The following is a 17,500-nucleotide window of genomic DNA, read 5'->3' on the forward strand; positions in this document are numbered from 1 at the left end:
CATCTATTTTTGGGGGTCTGAGGGCTTATTTAAAGGAAAGAAAAAAAGATGTGTGGCTGATCTAGCCCTTTTACTCAGTCAATTAGTACAGATCAATACAGTAACTTTCTGTTTCATATTGTTTTCAAAGTGTCAGTGTCATATTCCAGCACTCAGCAAGGTCTCTTTTGGACTTGTGGCTGTTTCTGCTTAGGTGGCCCCATACACCACAATTAAGCCTTTTTGGAGACATCACCGCCAAGCCGGCCACTTCGGCTGAATAATTTTCATGGTCAAATATTTGCTTATCCCTCCTTCATGATTGAGTTTTTCAGACATGTACTATCTGGCTGTTTCTGTGATTAAAGTTTTTAATTTCACACAGAGTTTGTTTCATTTGTTAACCTTATTTTGGGGTTGAGAGTTTGCTTTGTAAATTTCTCCCCCTCATTCTACAGACTAACCCTAACTTTTGTCTATGATTTAGATTTAGTTAGTGGAGAGAAAATCCTTCTTGTAAGGAGGATTCTTCTATCAACACCAATTAAGAAAGCTACAAAGGTTGCTAGGTTAATGTCTGCTTTTGTATTACTATAAATAACCAATCTTAATTCAACTCGAACAATTCATCTTTGATTTAATATGGCTCCTTCTTGGGGGACCAGACACAAATGGTAACATAATTATTGTTTAACCACTGTTTGCAAGACATTATGTTTTGGTGCGATATTGTTTCTTGTCGCCTGTTTCCATTATTTTATGTCATCTGTATTTCGTACACGAAGTAGAGGTTTTGCCATACATTCAGACTCCCCTCACAGGGTTTGTGATTCAAATGCTTAACCACTCTGCAAAATTCCAGTCTTATTGATTGGGTTATAAAGCCTATAATCCAAAAAAAAAAACATTTATCACTCTTTTGTAAAGGTCATTCAAAAAATGAGGGCAATAGCATTTGCGACCTTGTAATATCTTGTTTTATATTTCCAGTTTAATTTTTTTTTAAATTATGCAAATTAGAAGATTTGCAATGTCACACTGTGTACATAATGTGGAAGGCAGGACTTTTATTTTCAGATAATTAATGGTAATAGGTAACAATATTTAGCTCTATTTTCTATTTTGTTTCGAAAATAGCATGTTACCATTTCTGCTTGTGAGAGCTAACCATAAATAGGCTTACCAAATTCTCTTGACACTGTACAACTCTTCATACTAACTAGTAAGCTATGATGGTATGTCATTTAGCCTGAGGTGCACCCTGGTCAGCCTGTGTTCAGTAAGCTCTCAACAATGACAATAAAAACACTTTCCCTAAATCCTGTGCCAATAATATCTCTGAACATGACTGATTTCTAAACTTTGCACAACTATTGTACTCACAGTAAGGCACATAATTAGCTCAATTATCAGTCAACTACAGAAAATATTGTGGTAATCAGTGGCGGATCTAGACCTTGAGCTAAGGGTGGGGGGTTGCTTGCCTTGCCGGCTTTTCCTCCTGCGGTAAGGTAGTTTTGAGGTAAATGCAAGCATTGTGACAATTTGGTTTTTTCTTGGTTAGGATTTGGCTAGGCCGACCACTTCTTTGGAAGAGGTCATAAGCTGTGTAATTTTTGTTTTTGAAAAGCCACAAATTCAAGAAACAACCATGGCCCGAGTACCATATGATAAACTACTTTCTAGCTAAGCTTGCCCAAGCCATACTGAGGAATATTGCACCTTGTTCATTTTTGTGTGGACCTCGCTGCGCTCCATCTTTAGTTCCACAACGTTCAACCAATATTCCCCAGTATGGCCCTCCAGCTCGGTTAGTAAGAGCAAAAATATTTCCAAGTTGTTACTCGTATTTTGACTTGCCTTTTGGGTCCTTCAAAATACTCACCAGAATATAAACAAAATGTAAAAAAAAAAAGCATGGCTTATAACCTTTTCCATGGAAATGGCTTGTATGGCAAAGTCCTGAACTAGAAAGCACCGTTCAAAACACTTGGATTTACCTAAAGACCATAGGTCTGATAGGTTATAGGAGAGAACCAATCAAGAACAGAGGGAAAATGTTTGTTACATTAACATCAGCTATGTGTCTGGAACATCTGAAGAATTTTTTTCCTCGTTCAAATCAAAAAAGTCGTCTGTGATGTCCTGTAAAAACAATTCTTCCAATTCTTCGAGTGAGTCGCCAATCTCAACACTTGCCGCCATTTTGAAAAGGCTTTTTAGTAGACCCCAGTCTACTGCATCACACCTTTTTGCTCGGACCCGCTCGTTTCACCGCCCGGTCTCTTTCCGCCCTGTCAGCATTGAGGCCGCGCGGCTGGCATGTCCCGAGACGAAAGATGAGACGCATCTCATGTCTCTTCCTCTGTTTGTTCCCATCGCAGAGAACAACCCTGGAAGACCAATTGTTTCAGAGTGTAATTGCCCAACCGAGAACATTGCGTCTTACCTAGACATGTTTATGTCACCTCTCGTGTGTAATCTTAAAACATACGTCAAGGACACTAACCATGCACTTCAGATCTTTAGAACTTTTCAGTTTGCCAACAATGACGCCAGCCAACGCTTCCTCCATACAATGGACTTTACACCTTGATCCCGCAGAACTGCGGTCTGGAAGCGTTAAAATACTTCTTGAACAAGCGCCCCGTTTTCGACCCACCCACGGTAACACTCACTCGTCTAGCGGAATTGGTGCTTACCCTGAACGCATTCTCGTTCAACAACGAATTCCACCATCAAGTGGGAGGGGTGGCCATGGGGAGCAAAATGGGCCCAAATTACGCGTGTCTTTTTGTAGGATAAGTATAAGAACAAATCGGTCAACGGTACACTGGTACAGTACCTCTGCTATACAAGAGATATATCGACGATATGGTAGGCACCGCGTGTTGTAGCCGCTTTGAACTTGAGGATTACATTGCCTTTGTCTCCAATTTTCATCCCGCTCTGCAATTCACACATATAAATCTGCGCATTTCAGGTGACCGCATCCGCACTTCCATCCACTACAAAGCCACTGATACACACAGCTTTCTCCACTACGATTCATCACATCCCCGCCAATGCAAAGAGAGCCTCCCATACAGCCAGTTTCTACGCCTTCGACGCATCTGTTCTGACCAAGCCGACTTTCTAGACAAAACCCAAGAGATGGCCTCATTCTTTGAGAGAAGCGGCTACAGCGCTCTGAAACATGACCTCGAGAAAATGAAACACCTGTCTCATAGTGACGGCCTTTCCAAAAGCAACTCAACAGACGAAAAGATGAGCAGGATTCCTTTAGTACTCACGTACCATCCTTTCAACACTCGAGTACAACGAATCCTGCTTGACAATTTCAGTGATTGCAGACGACCCACCAACAAGCCTCATCTTTCCTCGACCACCAATGGTTGCGTTTCGATGTGATGACAACTTGCGAACATCACTAGTTCCCACGGCAGAAAAGCAGACTGCAACACACGCAGGTACCTATCCATGTCAACACCCACATTGTCGTACTTGTGACCATATTTCCAGCGAAACCGATCTTCTCGTGCCAAAGGATCGCTTAACCATCAAAGACTCCTTTACTTGTTTGTCCTCTGATCTCATTTACTGCATCTCCTGCCATCGCTGCCCTGCCATTTACATCGGCGAGACTGGGCGCACTCCGAGGGAACGTTTTGGTGAACACTACCGTAGCATCAACAAAAATGCGCCTGGTTTCCCCGTCGCAGAGCATTTCAGTTCTAACGGACATACCGCTGCGGACGCGCTGGTCCGCGGGATCAAACTCTGCGATGGGAACAAACAGAGGAAGAGACATGAGATGCGTCTCATCTTTCGTCTCGGGACATGCCAGCCGCGCGGCCTCAATGCTGATTTTCAGTTCATTTGAAGTTCGCGCGCACGTGCACAACGCAACTTTCAAATTTTAAATCAAATATTAGGAAGCGTGGCTTAAAACATCAACGAACATTCCACTGATGAAGGGCACAGTCCCGAAACGTCTGGACATTTGTTAAGATTTTGGCACTTTCAGCAACATTCTCAACTTTTATTTTCTTACCGTTAAGTACTTACCACTGACCGACGAGAAAAACCTTAAATAACAATGACACAACAAGGTTTTCTGAGCCCGCGAGACTGAGAACCCCCAGCAAACCGATTGTTTTAACGACAACCGCTGGTCAGCAACCTTGGTTCTGGTCATTGCTGTTCAAGGTCTTCCGACCGACGACAGTCCCGACCGACCCACCAACCACCATTGGTAAGTACTTCATGTATCCCTTATTATTATGTTTTTAAATGTAAGCTATTGATAATGTATTTCAATTATTATAGGGGTATACATGGGTATACATGGGTATATAAGGGTATACATGGGTAAGTAGGGGTTTATAAGGGTATGTAAGGGTAGACATGGGTATATAGTGTTAATTATTTAAATGTATTATAATATACGCGTGGGAAAACATTATAATTTAAATACACTATAATAGGGGATACATGAAGTACCTAGGCCACCATTTATATATACACCGCTGACTATTTGGTATAGCTGTGTTTATCGTTCCAGTGTTTCTCAGACAAATTCAACATGGCGGTCGACAGCACGTGTTGTTGGTGAACGACTATGTCTAGTAAAGACGTCCTATCGCATTTCTGGGATCTTGCGTCTACCGATGAGGCAAAACGGTTAAAGGCAGCCTCGAAGTTGTTGTGTACATTAATTGAAGCTCAAAACCAATACGATGGAATACGAACGGTAAGGAAGATTTGTCCGATTTTCTCGAGCTCTTGAAAACATCGTAAACTTCCTGAGAGTCTAAGCAGGATATCGATGTTTATATGTAGATCGAATACATAGAAATATGAGGAAATCGATTTTTAAATTAAGAGAAACATTTGACGATTCCCAAGGCTGTTGCCTAACAGGAGCCCGGTAGCCTGGGGCTCCCAAAGAATAGCTCTGGGCGCCTTAATTTTTCACAGCAACACCTTTCAGTTCATAAATTGTGTATGTTGGGCTCCTAGGTTCTCAGTGTTTAGCTCTGAGGGCCCCTTAAAAATTTTCTTAGGCAGCAGCCTTGATTCCAGGTCTACCTTAACGGCATCGGGAGACATCTATACGTACAATGTACAGGTCTCCTTGAGTAAGTAAAGTGTTGTTACATGTAAGTATTTTTTTTAAAGCTGCAATTGTAATAGACAGCTGCAAACAAGGATATGGTCGACTTGCAATTGAACAGAACAGTGTGCTATACTAAGAACCTGCAAATCCCATTCCCTTCTCTCTGGTCTTTCTAAAATGTGGCGACCCTTTTTCTCCCTGATAAGAAGCATAATTATTTGGTGGTTACATATAGCTCCATACAAGGTAGTTGGCAATCAATTTCTTGAGACAGAAGTCACAATGGTGTTGGCAAATGCTGGTGGATGAACAAAAGAACATAATGAGAGATCTTTTGTTTCCATCCAACAATGTACATGTTGCAGTGATGAAGTAACATAAAAACAACCAATAAGATCGTAGAACGTCTCGCCATGCTCTAAACGTTTACCTCATTGCGATGTAAAGATAATTCTTAACAGTTTGAATTAAAGGTACAAACTGGCGAAGAGAATGATAAAAAGGCAAAAGAAGAAGGGGAAGAAGAGATTTCCTGCTGTGAGGATTTGAAATACAGTGTAAAAAGGCTTGTTAAGGGTCTTGCTTCATCAAGAAAAGGTGCAAGACCAGGGTTTGCTACAGCATTGACAGAGGTTCTCTCTGAGTTCAACTGCCTGACTCCTGAGCAAGTTCTTGGGTTAATCAAAGAAAATTTGTCTGTTACTGGAAGTGCTAAGGCTGAGGTACAGTGTACATGTTCTTTGTAAAGCACCATTTTCATTTTACTTGTTGTTATGAATGCAGTACAATAATTTCATACTAAAAGGAGGGTTTACTTGAAGCTGTTGAATAGGACTGCCTGTATTGACTGGACCCTATTTCTTACCAATGATGCACTTGTTTCTTACCATGATTTACCAATAAGAATTGTTTTCCTGCAAAACGGCTAACCTCGATGAATGAATGTATACAAGTATTTGAAGTAGGCAAAATCAAAGTAATGGAGAAGTGACCTTCGCATGTTTCTGGACAATCCACTTGTAAGTATATTGTCTCTTAAAGACACTTGAAAATTCACAGGAACACATGAGCCCAACAAATTGCCCTGATCTTCATGCATGTACAGTGTAGCTGAGTTGGTAAAGCATAGCATCAGCATCACAGAGATCATGGGTTCGAATCCAGTTGAAGTCACCTACTGGTAAATTTTTCAAGTGTCTAAAGAAGATAATTCGTTAAATTGTCCAGTAAAGTGTGAGGATCACCTCTCCATTTCGTCTATAGTCCACACTTAAAAATTAATGTTACCTGTACATGTATGCAGTACATTTATTTCATACATGGTACCTTATAGAGGACTTTTACTGTAAGTACACTACTCATGCATGAGACCATTCTTTACCTACATGTAAATTACTATTGATTTTACAGAATAGAATATGCCTTTATTTTGCCTTGTACCTAATTATTACATACATACATAAGTAGAGAAAAGATAATTATTTTATTTGTACTTGGTATAGCCTGGAGCTGAAATACCGGTAATCCTAAGATTTCTAGCCAGTTCTCCAGATTTTAAAGTTGTAAAGAATTGAGATAGAATCTACAGTGTATTTTCAAAGAAGCAGTTTTAAAAGTACCATGTACATGTAATACGAGAGAGAGGATATATGCTTAAGTTATGTGCAACTATGATGTTCTGTCAGTACATGTAGATAATCTTTTAATTATTTTTAGTCTTGGTACAATGTATACTGTATGTTTAGTTTTTTAAGATGTGAGGGAATTTTGTCCCAGACAATACATGCAGCATATCGACCGATTGTTTGTTTCCCCATATTAGTTCGCACTTTTTTTTTACTTTTACAGTGATTTTGTTATGATTAAAAAAGCTTACATAAGTTCCACATTTTAAATGAACTTTTTGAGTGTCACAAGTTTAAAATTATTGTATTGATAGGGTACCAATGTATACCATGTATTTTCCAACCATTATTAACTAGCCCTTTTGCATCTTTGGTGTTCCCCACTAACAAGTAAAATCATCTGTACATATAATTATAAGTAGTTCTTTTAGAAGGAAAGGTGAGCGAGGGGTATTTATGGAGGCATTTTAATATACATGTATGGTTTGTTTTTGCGCTTATTGTCTGGTATAATTTTATGTACCTTACATGATAATAATAATAATTAGTAGCTGTAACTGCATAAAGTTCATAAAATGTTGTTTGCTTAACCCATTGACTCCTGGGGGTTCCCCATTAATGAGAAAAGTATGGCCGGTTTAGGGGTTGAATGGGTTAAAAATTAAACATTGCAAACTCCCTGTAAGATTATTCCCTGTTTAATAATATTAATTATTTAGGTCTTAAAAAGCCATTACATGTATGAGTGTGACAGACAAAGGTAAGAAGAACAAAAAAATTGGAGAATGAAGAGGAGGTTGATATATGTACACTGTACATAGGGAGAGGCGAGGCATTTCCTCCTTTTACGTGCATGTGCATGTGCTTTTACCTTCTTTCACCCTCCTACAGTCCCCCTTTTCTGGTTATTAATTTTATTTTTGTTAGTTTGTTTGTTTTTGCTCTTTTCCTCCATAGTCTCCTCTTCCCCTCCTCTTCCTCTCCTCTTCCTAGCTTTTTTACACTGTACACAGGTTAAACATTGATAGGTTTTTTTATTAAAAAATTATGATTGACAGGAAGAGCGGGGCTGTTACATTGGACAAGCATTTGGTTTGATCTCTGTTTTTCGATCCCAGATTAAACAGGACAAGATTTCGGTGAGTTTGTCCACTGACTTGCCACAGTAATAAATAATATTTGCAGCCAAGATAATATAATGCAACTAGACTGTCGGTAATTACTGGGAAAATACCTTTGAAAAATTAATTATACTCACTTGTACTTCTTCTTTAACATGCCACATTATTAAAATCAAGGGTTGTACATGTAACACAGGGCATACCATTTGCAGAGATTAGATGTATTACAAAGGAACTATTTTCTCAATTATGTACATGGAAGACCCTAAATGTTGGTCTGGCTGCATCTCAAACCTGTGATTTCCCACACGGTAGTCCAACCTCAACCAAATGAGCTAACGGATGGGTGGTAACATTAATTTTTTTTCAAAATGTGAGTGAGAGAAACTGCACTAGCGCTGTATGAACAAGAAACAAAACTGCTCTGAGAATGGGCTCAGATTAGCTTTGCGGTCCGTAACTCAGGTAAAGTACATGTCTTCTTGGATTTCACATAATATCACTGCTGCACTATGTTGGTGTTGCGATCCAGTCCTCCGGGAAGTGAACTCATGTAGACTGTATGACTGTGATCTAAATTTCGAATTTCGTTAAGCTGTTACCATAAATTAAAAAGCTACATTGTACGTTGTATTAATGAATTGTTTGGTAGTTTTTGATTGTTAAATGCTGTGTTCAAACAGCTTCAGGTCATTTAGTGTTTTCAAGAGGAAAAGAAGTATTAATCTGCTTGTAACGTACATTCTTACATTTTTAGTCAGTCAATTCAGATTGGCTTCCTGTGTTGATAACAAGAGTTAGAGAATTAAGCAAGAAAAAGAGTTACTTGAAAGAACTTTGCGCCAAGGTCATTGTGGATATTTTAACAGTGGTAAGCTAAAATGAAAAAATTGTATACATGTACATGTAAGAATGTAATATATAGATTTAGTCAAGCCTAAAAGTGGAGCTCCCATTTCCAACCCCAGAAAGCAATATACAGTAGTGTATAATTATGGAAATAATTATGCTTCTGCATAATTATTTTAAGTACAAAATTAATCGTCATTAGTATGATAATATTATACAGTTTACAGTGATCAAACACCTCTGAGCTGACAGCAGTAAACAAACAAGCCTTGCAATCAATAACCAACAATTTTAATCAACATCTAAAACTCAAAGGAGGCCTAGGAGCTCCACTAAAATCTTTTGCTGGAAACTTGTGCACCTAGCTGCAATGGCATGTATCAAGCTACATGTACATAAAGCTAGTTGAAAGATATTCCACGAAAAGCATGTTGCAATATTATTCATGGTGAACACGTGGCCCCAGTTGTTCAAACGATGGATAACGCTATCCGCCGGATAAATCACTATCCACTGGATAACCCAATTGGTTTTGCTAGTGTTTATTCGCTGAATAGTGGTTTATCCCGTGGATAGCGCTATCCATCGTTTGAACAACTGGGGCCTGACTGTTATTCAAAGGCTACGTAGCTTTGTGGGGTTAATATGTCACGGTTTCAATCTGTGCAATGATTTTAGTATTCCATTCACATGACCATGAATTGTTTTTTATCCACTGGATAAAATTAATCACTATCCAGTGGATAAACACCAGCAAAACCGATTGAGTTATCCACTGGATAGTGATTTATCCAGTGGATAGTGCTATCCATCCTTCAAACAACTGGGGCCAGGTGTTTAGTCCATGGGTCTGTCCCAGATTGAAGGCCATATTGGGAGGATTTATCTCTGGGACAGTCTGGGACAGTCCACGGGTCTGTCCCAGATTGAAGGCCATATTGGGAGGATTTATCTCTGGGAAGTCGATGAGAGGCATGAGAGGACCACCTCCCTGGCCCTTAGTAATTATTACAATGTACATGTATTATTATCTTACAGTCGTGTACATTGTCACAGTTACATGTAAAATATATTTTGTTATTAAATGCTGGCAATGACGCATAGTTTTTGCCGAACATGGGATAAAATTATATAACAATTATTATACAGTCATGTCATTATAATAATTATTATTAACTGGTAAGCACCAGGGCCTCCCTTTATGGTAAAACATTATTGATCTTCCTGCTCTGGTTAAATTTCAGGTGTCTCCTGGTGTCTTCAAAAAGTTGGTTTACCCATCTGTCAAGGAGATAATAGAGGGTGGATGGGAACAGGCCACACCCGAGACACTTCTCATTGCACTTGCTCTTCAAAGGTTGTGGGGGGTATGTATGCATGAGATCCTATTTTTACATTGTAGCTCATTGCCAATCGATGCGCTTGGGAACTGGTGCTTTAAAAGTCAGGCCTGTCTCCCGTCAGTCCAGAGCTTGCCCCGTCAAGTTCTTCTTCAGCAGGCACATCTGGTATTGTGCTTGGTTCATCCTCTCGCCCCAGTTTCTGTCAAGAATTATTAACTCCTTCCATTGTCATTGCAATTCACCCAATCCTAGCTTGACTCAGGACACCTCAATGCTCAGACCACAGCTTTATCCTTGCCAGCTGCTTAAGGTAAAAGGTAAAGTGACTTTATGTAACGTCGGTAGTTCCATCTGCTCAGTGGCAGGCATCAATGGAAGCTGACAGTGCAACCCCCCCCTCCCCCCCCCTCACACACACTCTGTCTCCAGGTGCAGGTAGGCCTATTCCTTCTTCTCTGTGGAGGGTGGAAAGTGTAGGTTGCAGGTCATTGTTTTACCACATACCACATAACTGAGCATAGTGTTTAGTCTTAATGTTAGTATTAGTAAAGATGTTGGTTGTTTCATTTACAGTATGGTGAAATGATGACCTGCAACCCTAGCCTGCAGTTTACACTCTCCATCGCCAATAACGTTGTAGCCAAGTTTGCCCACAAGAGTGCTGCATCTTTTTCCCTTGGATCATGGTCCCCGTCCTCCTTTCCATCCCTTCAGCAGCTGTTCATTGCTGGGCCTGTAGTTTCACTGGTTCCAATAAAAAATTGATAGTTTTGCAGGTCGTTGCAGGAAAGTTTATTGATCTTGTCAAATTTCTCTTGGTCAACTTGAGGGAAAGCGAGTCAGAAACCCAGCTTCATTTCAACGGTAGAATTGTCTTGACGTCTTCTACCAGGCGCCCCAAGCACAAAATAATAATAATTAAAGGAGCCTTTTCCATCTTTTCTTTAACACTCGCAACTAATTTTCCTTTGATATGGCGCGATTTAACTCTTTGTAAATTTTGATCTGCACACATTCCTCCAATTCCAAGGCAACACCTTGCTGGCTTATGATAGAGCATTTCATGAACATGCAGCCGCCGCTTGACTTGCAGATTGGTCCAGTATCAATGTTTGGTTGTTTACCTCTGATGCCACTGGCTCTAGTTTTCCATTTTCCTTCACAGACCTAGTGGAAGGTCCTCTGCTTTGCTTTGCTTTGCTTTGCATTAGGAGTGTAACTAGTACGTAAAACGTAAACTGAAAAGAAATATTTAACAAATGACAAGGCTTACCGAATGTGTGCAGCAAGAAAGGAAAAAGGAGTACTCGTGTGACTATATAACATGCACTCGGTTAAACAGGACGAAAAACGATTAACAAAAATTTTCGGTCCTAATATACTTCTACTGATTGGCCCCTTGGGGGATAACAAGAAAACTCCTAAGACACTTAAGGACGTTCGCGCCCAAAACGTTCCCACGTACAGATTTTTTTTAAACTTGCCACGCAGAAAGGTAATGATCTACCTTTGCCAAAAAGGCAAAAAAAATGGGGGGTCACCGTGCTCGTTTTCGAGATCATGAGGTGCATTTTTAGAAGATTGCGTTACTTTAAGACGATCTTAGCTTACAACTGTCAGCAATAAAAAAGCTACATGAGTAAAATTTAGATCAGGTAAACGTACTCAGTTCAACATAACTAATATAACTAAATTAACCTTTGCAGCTGATGTCTTTTTCTGAGGTGAAATAGACCTTGAAAAACGATACATATTAGTCTAAGAAAGAAAACTTCGGTCGCACGATAGCATAAAAGGCCAAGTATTTGTAACTTCTCACGTACAGATTTTTTTTGTTTTTTGTTAAAATGGACAAAATCAAGAAAGGAAGTGATCTACGGAAAGAAAAATGGGGGTCACCGAGCATTCAAGAGAGTAAAATCGCTGCGAAGTTCTCACAGCTTTGTAATGGGCCTGATCAGGAAACCCATTTTCGTTTTAATCTCCACTGAACGCACATGACCATCTTTAGCCTTGTGGACTCTGGTAACCCGACCTAAGGGCTATTGACCCCGATGGGTGTTCTCCTCTGTGAACAAAACCAAGTCGTCCATCTTAAGGTTCCGGCTAACGTAGTTCCACTTGTGGTGTTGCTGCAACATGATCAGATATTCTCAGAGCCAACGTTTCCAGAAAATGGTAGCTAGGTACTGAATTTGCCGCCAACGTCGCTGACAGTACTCATTATTGTTCAGGTCAGGTCCCTGCATCAACTGGTAATTTAATGAGGTACCCATGTATTTGGCGGCACAATAAAAAACTACACGAACCTTGTCCGGTTTCCTGGCGTGGACAACTGGATGATGAGGAAGGTACCAGACGATCTTTCCTTCAACAGACAGCTCTCATAGAGGAATCTTTGCTGTGTGACCCATAGACAAATATTCGTCCATAGTAGTGTTGTACTTCCTATGAAGTGCTTTATCCTTTAGAAGTCGTCTCTTTAGGGAACATAGCCTCGACTCAGTGAAACCACGGTTGTTTGGGATAGAAGGCAGTCGATTTCTCCAAGGCAACCCGACCTGATAACGACCATCTGTTTTTGTAACTGTCTCGTTCATAATCTTGAAGGCTCGTTTGTCTTCTAGAGACATGCACACCTCAGATGCAGCTAAACTCTCACCAAAGTCAGTCAACCAGAACCTCTTCACTTGCGACTGAAGCAAGTTACATGTAAGTCCTCGTCATCTAGGGAACGCACAAAGTTCCCGTGAAATTCTTTGTGAGGATTCGTGGGACCAACTGGGCCCAATAGGGTCCATCCTAATGGGAACTTGACTGCATACGGTTCATCACTTGGCCCTTCCCTCTCGTCTAGGGTCAGGTCAAACCTTGTCCCTGACCTGACATTTGACAGGCTTATAGCAAAAAGTTATTTGCAGGCTTGCATGTAGGTCTGTGTTTGAAGAGTATTGTCTTATTTACAGGATATGCATGGTACATGTAAGATCTTTCTTTTAGGCCATATTAAGTGAGAAATTAGTTTACGTTATAAGCATTAGCAAGGCAGCTGAATTCAACACAAAAACTGTTGCCTTAGTTTTTTAATTACCAAAAGGTTAAAGGAAGCACATGTAACATTCATAATATTGTAACCTTAACAGGTACAGTTTACAAATATCTGAAACAAATTTGGTGCAATCATGTAAACAATTTTATGAAACTTTTTTTATATACATGTGCATTTCGGCTTAAAATTCTTTACTATTCTTTAATCTAGTCATTAGTTTTCTTTTCACACCAGTGTGCCTTTGATTAGTTTTGTTGTTGTCTTGTTTTCCGGTACTACATGTATAATGTTAATGTACAGCAATAACATTTCACAATAAAATAAAATTAGAATGAAACATTTTCAATAAAGTAAAAATGGTACCTGTGATATAGTAATTTATACAGTACAACATGTTTGCAGTGTGCACAGTGTACAGGTTTATACAATTAACGCTACACCGTATATGCAAGACACTAACCAGTGATAATTATTGTGCACACAGGACCGCCTAGACAAGAAGATTGTCAAAGGAGCATGGAAATGCTCTTTCATTGCAGACAAAATGAATTACCCAGAACTTGGTGCTGTTTTGCAGGTACCCCAAACCGTATTAAATTTTAAAATAGTTGTTGCACTTGAATGAAAAGTCTTTTTTGCAATTGTGCAAAATTCCCTGAATGTGATTTTTTACAATTTTTATTTTTTTACTTTTTTTTTTGTGGGGGAGGGGGGGGGGGGTTAGCTGTTTGTTTCTGCCTCCGCTTATAGGCATGCGTGGGTATGCATGCATAGTATGAGTACAATCATGTTTCTTCACATTGTCATTGGTTGTAGAGAAGTTTAAACACTATCACTTCTCTGTGAACATGCTTAAGGTAAATTATCGTGTGTTTCATGGAAAACAAGCAAGCATTATTCTTTTCTTTCATTGAAGATACATGTAAGTGGATTATAAAGAAAGAATATTTAGTATAATACTGTTGATGCATGTTTATCCTTGCTCCAGCTTTTTTCGGTGAAAAGAAAGTTAGGGTCTCGCAAATGCTGTTTCCGAATTTTACCCATCTGTAGAGTCTTCAGCAAGTTACGAAACAAACAGGGGGTTTACAAATGAAGGGCAAGATGTTGCTAACCCTGTCATAACATTGTCTTTATAACCTTTCCTTTCCAAAAGCAACCAGCATTTGGGGACTGGTGATGAGACTGTCACTGTGTGGGGGCCTCGGAGGGCTTTTAATTATAATTATTATGGTAACAGAAAATCTTTTAAAAAATCCTACCAATTGGACCTCAAGTTAATGCATGTGCGTATTTGCGTAAAAGATGCTATGCCTCCTCATTCAAAAAAAAAAAAAATGTGACGCATTCAGTAGCAGATTCCACTGTTCCGGCATCCTCGCTATTCGTGTTGTAAGACTTCTAACGTATCTGTCATATCTTCTCCTTCTCCACGTACGTGTTTGGGAATGGCAGTTGAAACAAATTAAAGATAAACTTGACAGTATTTTACTAAAAATTTTGTTAAAAATTGAAAGCAGATGTTGAGCAAAGGTCAACAAAACGTCATAATGGAATGCGTATTTAATAATTTATGAAGATGCAGAAGAATTTGCATATAGGTTAAAATTAATTTAGTTCTGGCAAGGGTCAAACAAGAAACCACAACACCGCAGATAATTAATTTTTATTTCACCGAACATTGTAGATTGAAACACAAATATTGAAGTGCAGGGTTTGAGACCACCACAAGGCGAAATTTTGTTCACCGAAACACTGCACAAAAAAATAAGCAACACTGCAACGCCGCAAACCTTAATGTTCCCCTTGCCTTTGCACAATGTATGGTGTACATGTATGCATTGTGGTGATATATTTAAACATCTTGGTCTTGTTTCTCCCTCTTTGTGAAACTTTCTCCCTCTATTGTAAACTTTGTAAGCAGATAATAATTTGTTAAATGTAGAGTGCTACTTCCTTGTACAGTAATTGCCACATGGTAAGCTTGGGTACATGTACAACTGTATGTTGAAAGACATCCTGTTCTTACAATCATAACACTATAAAATTGAGCAACCAGTACATGTTGTACACCATAATTATAGCAATTTTAAAAACTTGGTTTTTTTAGGAATCCATTTCATCACACCCAAGAGTCCACTGCGTTTGGGATGAAATTTTCTTTACATTGTTCAACAACAATCCTGCAAGTGATTTTCAATTGTTTTGGAGCACAGTGGTTGAAGGTATAATTTTATTGTCCATTTATTCAACAGTAGATTTTGACATCTTTAGCATTTGCATACATGTGCATGCAGAGTAATAAATTATTATTTATTTATTTATTTATAAACTTCGCCAAAGACAATTTGGCAGAAGAGATCTCACAGAACTAATGCTCCAATAACAAGACTCCTAAACATCCAAAAAAAAAAAGATCTAGTAATTATGTGATTCAGAACAGTTAATTAACTACAGAGTTTGACTAGTAATGCAGTTAGTGGTCTGCTCATATGACATTTTATGCAGACACTTTATTTCGATTGCCTTATTACTTCATACAAATGTACACAATGTACATGTACGTAAATGTAATTGCATGGCATCCAAATTGTTTTTGTGTCGATGAATGAATGATGACAGGACTCATACAGTGTAGAGGCTCTGCCAGGGTGAATTCCAACAAGCGACATGGCCTAAAAAGTAGCGACAGCACTTAGGGTGAAATTGTAACAAATGACACCCTTTCTTTAAATTTCCGACAGCAACGTTCACAGCAACATGAATCATCGACAAAGCACAGACAAGCGACACAGGACTCCCCTCCCCCCCCCCCCCCCCTTTCTTCCCTCAGTGTAGCTGCTAGAATTTAGGGAAACCGTGACTTTCTGAATTAGATGGGTTCCTGAAATGCATGTGGGCTTGAAGATTGACCCATGTATTTTAAGACATGATGACAAATTTTGCAGAGTTTTTGCCTGGATATACATACATGTACATGCAAATTTTCAAGGTCTATAACATTAAATAAATAATGCCCTGATTGTCTGTCCAGCAGAGCAGTACATTGTAATTGAACTTATTGCAGCAGTTCCTTTTATGAAATCTGGGCTCATTCTTCTTCTTGCAGTTGTAATAATTATTATGAACCTAAACTTTGTCTTGGTCTTTAAAAAGCATGGTCAATATCCAGCCATCGTCACCTTAAGTATGGTCAGCATCCCCCTTTTCTTACCCTTGTTTACTATTAGCTCTGTTTAAGGTAACCATGAACTGTGCTAATTGCTTTGTGTTTGTTCTTAGAACGCCTTTTTGAGTCAACACTTGATAGGAAGTTCCTTGGTTTCCAACTTGTCAAGAAAGTTATTCCTCAAATTAGTGCAAATCAGGTGAGTTGTTAATACATGTAGTTACAGTTAGTTGTCTGTCTGTCCAGGGCATCTTTAACTGAGAGATTGAAGAGCCATGATGTCACCGGACACTAGATCTGTCCAGGTTTTGTGAGGATTGCTACTTCTAGTCTTCCCATTTATCTCAAGACAGCTGATCCTTTTGATCCAGCTGTCATGTCATGTCTGAACCATCTTAGGCATCTATGCCCGAGAGCTAAGTCAAATCCAGAATAGCCCAAGCAGTGATACTGTATTCAAATCTTAAATTAAAGAAGAGTTCCCATTTGAAACTCAGTTCTTGCTTAGTTTATGAAAGTCAAGATGGTAGCATTAATTTTCGCACAGAGTGGAATATTAAGGTCTAAGAAGCATTGGAGAAATAAATAAATTTGTATACATAAAATAATAAAGAAATAATGTGCATACCGTAGTTTTGCAGTACTTAACTACATCCATCAATTCACCATCAAACTCAAGAGTGATGTGGTTTTTTATGTCACTTATTTTATAGTATTACATGAAGGTTTGTTATTGTTCCTTGATGGGTACAGTGGTTTGTATACAGGGTAACTTACAGTATGGTCATTGCAAGTGGTTTGCTCCCAACACAGAAGGCTGCATTCAGAACATGAACATGTACCCGTAGCTCAACAGTTAAAGGCAAAAAAAAAAACTATTTCCAACTGATGCAAGCACGTTTCTGGGAGGATGAATGTTCTGTAGTTCTGTCCTCAGGGGCATAGCATGAGATTTTGAATTTGTATGCACATGAAGAATGGTGCAAGCGCCTTTGGCGCTGCAAACTAGGGCGGTCTAGGGGCATGTACATTTGTACATGCAGGATTTTCTTCGTGCATGCATCTTAGTTGCAAAAAACCTTGTAGCTCAAGTAACAACTGGGATGAGCAAATTTGATCACTTTTCTCCAATACTGAAAGAACATTGGTGGTTAGGACATATACAAAACATGGACCCCAGGTCCATGGACCACCCCTGTGGACCAAGTCCATGGACCCCTTCATGGACCCAGTCCATGGACTACCC

General features: G+C 39.3%; 1 protein-coding gene across 3 annotated transcripts in view; it reads left to right on the forward strand.

The window, feature by feature from the left end:
- The first annotated feature begins 4,551 nt into the window (after positions 1-4,551).
- The window catches only part of LOC137992836 (uncharacterized), a 53,424-nt gene continuing 40,475 nt past the window's right edge, over positions 4,552-17,500 (forward strand). For 2 of the 3 annotated variants that reach the window (XR_011121751.1, XM_068838371.1), the window contains exons 1-8: positions 4,552-4,732; positions 5,560-5,820; positions 7,782-7,862; positions 8,602-8,715; positions 9,938-10,060; positions 13,570-13,662; positions 15,196-15,310; positions 16,368-16,453. Coding sequence is in view for 2 of the 3 variants with exons in the window: in XM_068838371.1 (XP_068694472.1) it covers positions 4,601-4,732; positions 5,560-5,820; positions 7,782-7,862; positions 8,602-8,715; positions 9,938-10,060; positions 13,570-13,662; positions 15,196-15,310; positions 16,368-16,453 (1,005 nt within the window). In the remaining variant the exon portion in view is untranslated. The remainder of the gene's footprint in view (positions 4,733-5,559; positions 5,821-7,781; positions 7,863-8,601; positions 8,716-9,937; positions 10,061-13,569; positions 13,663-15,195; positions 15,311-16,367; positions 16,454-17,500) is intronic. The other variant, XM_068838372.1, reaches the window with a different exon arrangement.

This window comes from Montipora foliosa, chromosome 2, assembly GCF_036669935.1.
Source record: "Montipora foliosa isolate CH-2021 chromosome 2, ASM3666993v2, whole genome shotgun sequence".
Taxonomy (NCBI): domain Eukaryota; kingdom Metazoa; phylum Cnidaria; class Anthozoa; order Scleractinia; family Acroporidae; genus Montipora; species Montipora foliosa.